At 33.1% G+C, this 3,709-nt stretch overlaps 1 protein-coding gene across 1 annotated transcript in view; it reads right to left on the bottom strand.

Moving 5' to 3' along the window:
* Positions 1–2,061: 2,061 nt before the first annotated feature.
* The window catches only part of NYAP2 (neuronal tyrosine-phosphorylated phosphoinositide-3-kinase adaptor 2), a 240,726-nt gene continuing 239,078 nt past the window's right edge, over positions 2,062–3,709 (bottom strand). Inside the window, exon 7 of the mRNA XM_011364076.2 lies at positions 2,062–2,303. Coding sequence (XP_011362378.1) covers positions 2,076–2,303 — 228 coding nt within the window. The 3' untranslated portion in view covers positions 2,062–2,075. The remainder of the gene's footprint in view (positions 2,304–3,709) is intronic.

Raw genomic sequence — 3,709 nt, forward strand, 5'->3', positions numbered from 1 at the left:
GAGAATTTATAAAGACAATCTCATATCTGATTGGCTTGAGTGTATGCAGTCATAATAACTTAAATTAGTATAGCAACTTGGGTCATAAACACATTGCATTTAATTCTGATTTTATCTTAACACATTTTTATCACTCTTAGATTTGTGCTCCATTGATTCTTGGGTTTGAAACATAATCCATAACTGGTGAAACATGACAACGGGATTTATCTGAACTATTTAAGACCTCTCCATGATTTCTTGTACTTGTGATTCTGCGTTTGTTACCACCTCAGTTATACCAGCAAAATCTAAATCTTCAGAAAGCATTTTATGTATACGATTCTCCCACTGAGTCCTCATTCACACCTACATGTGCACACACAACAGATACACATGCTCCCACTTACCTTTTTTTCCTTATTCTTTCAGAATTCTAATTGGACATCAAAATATACATTAATTATAAAATATTAAAAAATTATCTTATAAGATTTCAAAGGCTCGAAAGGAACTATTACTGATAAAGCATTACTAGGCTTTTAGCAATATAGATTACAAAAATTCCCTAACTCCTGTTATATTTGGTTTTATTGAGCAACACTGTACTATTGCTGTCAAAACCTTTACAAGAAAAATCACTATGACGATAACTTCAAACACATACCTTTTCTCTCAGAAATATAATACTAAATTGATAAAGAAGAACCACATACTGTTGGTTTTAGGAAGCATAAATAGTAATTTAAATATACAAAATATATGTGATAGTTTCCTTTTTATTCATCATGGCAATATTTATAGTCAACTAACAAGTTACTCTTAAAAGATATATATGATTTGTTTAACTTAAATTTCACCACCACATAAAATCGAATCCACCCCATCCCCAATCCCCTGCATTTCCTGTTTCTTCCTTGAAAGAAAATAAACAAGTGGTCATAATTCTTTGGTCATGGTGTCATAATCAGTAAAAATGGGTGTGATGGTCTTGCGCAGAAGATCACGACCCCAAAATGTGGTGACAACTAGTTTGAAAAATTAACGAGAAATACTATTCCTTTAATGGATCTAAATTTTGAGAAAGATTGGCATTTAGTGTACTAAAATATGTAAACTCATCTGGTTGAATGTTTATTTCTCATTCCTTAGGGGAAACAAACATACACATGAAAAGTTACTTTAAAATAGTGATCGCAGTGGCTTTAACGCCGCTGGTTCCACCTTCTTGAAAGTAGTCGTGCTGTTTAGCTTTTGATTCCTTGTTCCTTCCATTGTCACAGTGAACCCTGGTCTCCTCCAATCAGATCAATGATGCAAGGACACATGTCCCTAAAGTCATTTCTGAAGGAAATGTTTTCTGCTAGGATGTCCAAATATATCCTAATAACTTTTCTCTGGAGTCTGACTAACCATTGCTTAGTATCAAGATGATATTGAAGAGAAATTCTTATAAAGCCAATGTAGCAAAAATATTGGTGTTGATGTAACGTGGACGTCCAAATTACGCATCACACTCACATTCATTCCTGTCAAACCCTAAAAAACTTACAAAGCAACAGGTGTTCTTAATGAATATGATATTCAACTTCTACATTACTAGCACCAGATCATATATTATGTGATTGAACATGATTTATATCTGTGAGCCATAGAAGCCAAATGTGGGCAGAAAAGAAAAACATGTTAACTGCAAAAAACAATAATAAAAGGCATCAAGGGATTACATATAAAAGAGATAACAAACCAGTTAATACCGAAATTATATCATATAGTAAAACTCTTGATATTTCTGTCATTTATATACGTATAATGTGTATTATTTCAGGTGTCACCCATAGACTAGTAAAATATGTACATCTTAATCTCTTCTGGATTCAAAATAATCCGTGATAAATAAGTACACCTTAATTGCAAGGAAATATACATTTGATCTTGAACTTGCCACGAGCAGGCACAGCTTCCCGTGGGTTGTCCAGGGAAGCGCTGGTATTCCATTCCAACGGAGAAGCTACGTAACAGTTACTTATCATGTGACCAAGTCCACCTCCCTCTTCACGTTATGGAATGTGGATCTCAGGCCATCCCACACACCGTCATATGGCAGTATCCCAGAACACCGTTTGCTGTTTAGAATAGGGTGGAGGGCTGTACTTCTTTGCCCCTGCATTCTTCTTCCAGCTGGGCAGGATAGGCATGCTATCTTGTTTGCAAAGGCCCTTTTCCGTTTTCTGTCTAGCCTTTATTTCCTTGCACAAGCAACGCTTTTTCTCAATCATCTCAAGCATTGTATGGTCTCCATGAAACCACGGCATGCATGCCACCTAGCAAAAAAGAAAGAGTGAATACAGAGGAAACAAATAGAATGAAAGCAGGTTTTGTTTTGTTTTTTTTTGCACTGTGCTAGTAGTTGTTTTGAAAAATGTCAGCTGTTTCTGTATCTTTGAAATTCTTACAAAGCAAAATTAAAGTATGAAGACTATTAAGTATAAATTTATACTTAAATTAGTAAACAGTGTGATGTTATTAAACAGTAATTTAAGCATGAATATTTTTCCAATATGTTGTAAAAGTCCACGATACAGAAATAAAACCTTTTTTTTTTTATCATTTTAAAGCAATTTCCCAAATATTTTGCTATTACTTGTATATTGACTCCATTGTCTTCTAGGTCCCAATATGTCTAAGTTCAATTATTGGAATTTCTTTTCTAATATGAATATGATATCATCTAAAGATTTTAAGCAACAATTTCATTCTTGAAATAAAACATGGGCTAGTTTATAATTAGCATATAGAATTAAGACTTTTAATAATTCTTCTACCAAAATGACTTGTAGCGTGACTCTCGTGCTTGAAATTTACATGCTTAATAATTCTTCTGCAAAGACGTTTTTGCTATACTTTTTGGTAAAATTCTTGTATGTGCCTAACTTGATATAAAATTCTTTGAAAGGATGAGCTGTGTGTTGATGCCTTTTGGTGTCCTCTATTCACTAGCCCAGGGCCTTGACCACAGATGTACACATTTTAAATGAAAATTCTAGGTGCTTTTTGGGTTAATCTAACCAACAGGTTTGTGTCCCAACAGGAGATTGCCAAAGTGGCTCAGAAAATTTCCAAAAGATTTATAATATTTCGTAAACTAATAATCTGTGCAATAAAAATACAGTAACTCTAATTTGGTGGCAATACAAGCAAAATTTATTGAGTGACTATAAACTGTTATAAATGGAATTAATAACACAGAATTCCCAGAGGATAGGCCGCAAATCTCATCCATCTCAGTAGCCCCGACATGCAGAACAGTCATTAAGCTCTTGATAAAACTTTTATGAATGAATAGAAAGCACCGTCATTGAACATTTTTTTTTTTTTTTTTTGTCTCTCAGAAAACTCTCCAGACCAGATATTTACAGCATTACTTCAATATTTGCATTGTATTTACCGGTCTACACAAATATTAAATCCTTTATTACTTAATATATTTTAATATCATAGGTTGTGAATCAGTATATGTGATGGCAAAATAATAATTTCTTGGATTGGCTCTGACAAGAGTGTCATCAATACCTTTTATAATTGTCAATACATTTCACATGTATTCATAACTGCATTGCATTCTCTATAATAACTATGCATTTTATGTCAATTAGAAGTTTATGCTACATACGGATGTCAGTTTAAGAATAATCTAGTCTTTAAAAACCTAAAAAATATAAATTTAAGC

The sequence above is a fragment of the Pteropus vampyrus genome, unplaced genomic scaffold, assembly GCF_000151845.1.
Source record: "Pteropus vampyrus isolate Shadow unplaced genomic scaffold, Pvam_2.0 Scaffold93, whole genome shotgun sequence".
In the NCBI taxonomy this organism is placed as follows: Eukaryota; Metazoa; Chordata; class Mammalia; order Chiroptera; family Pteropodidae; genus Pteropus; species Pteropus vampyrus.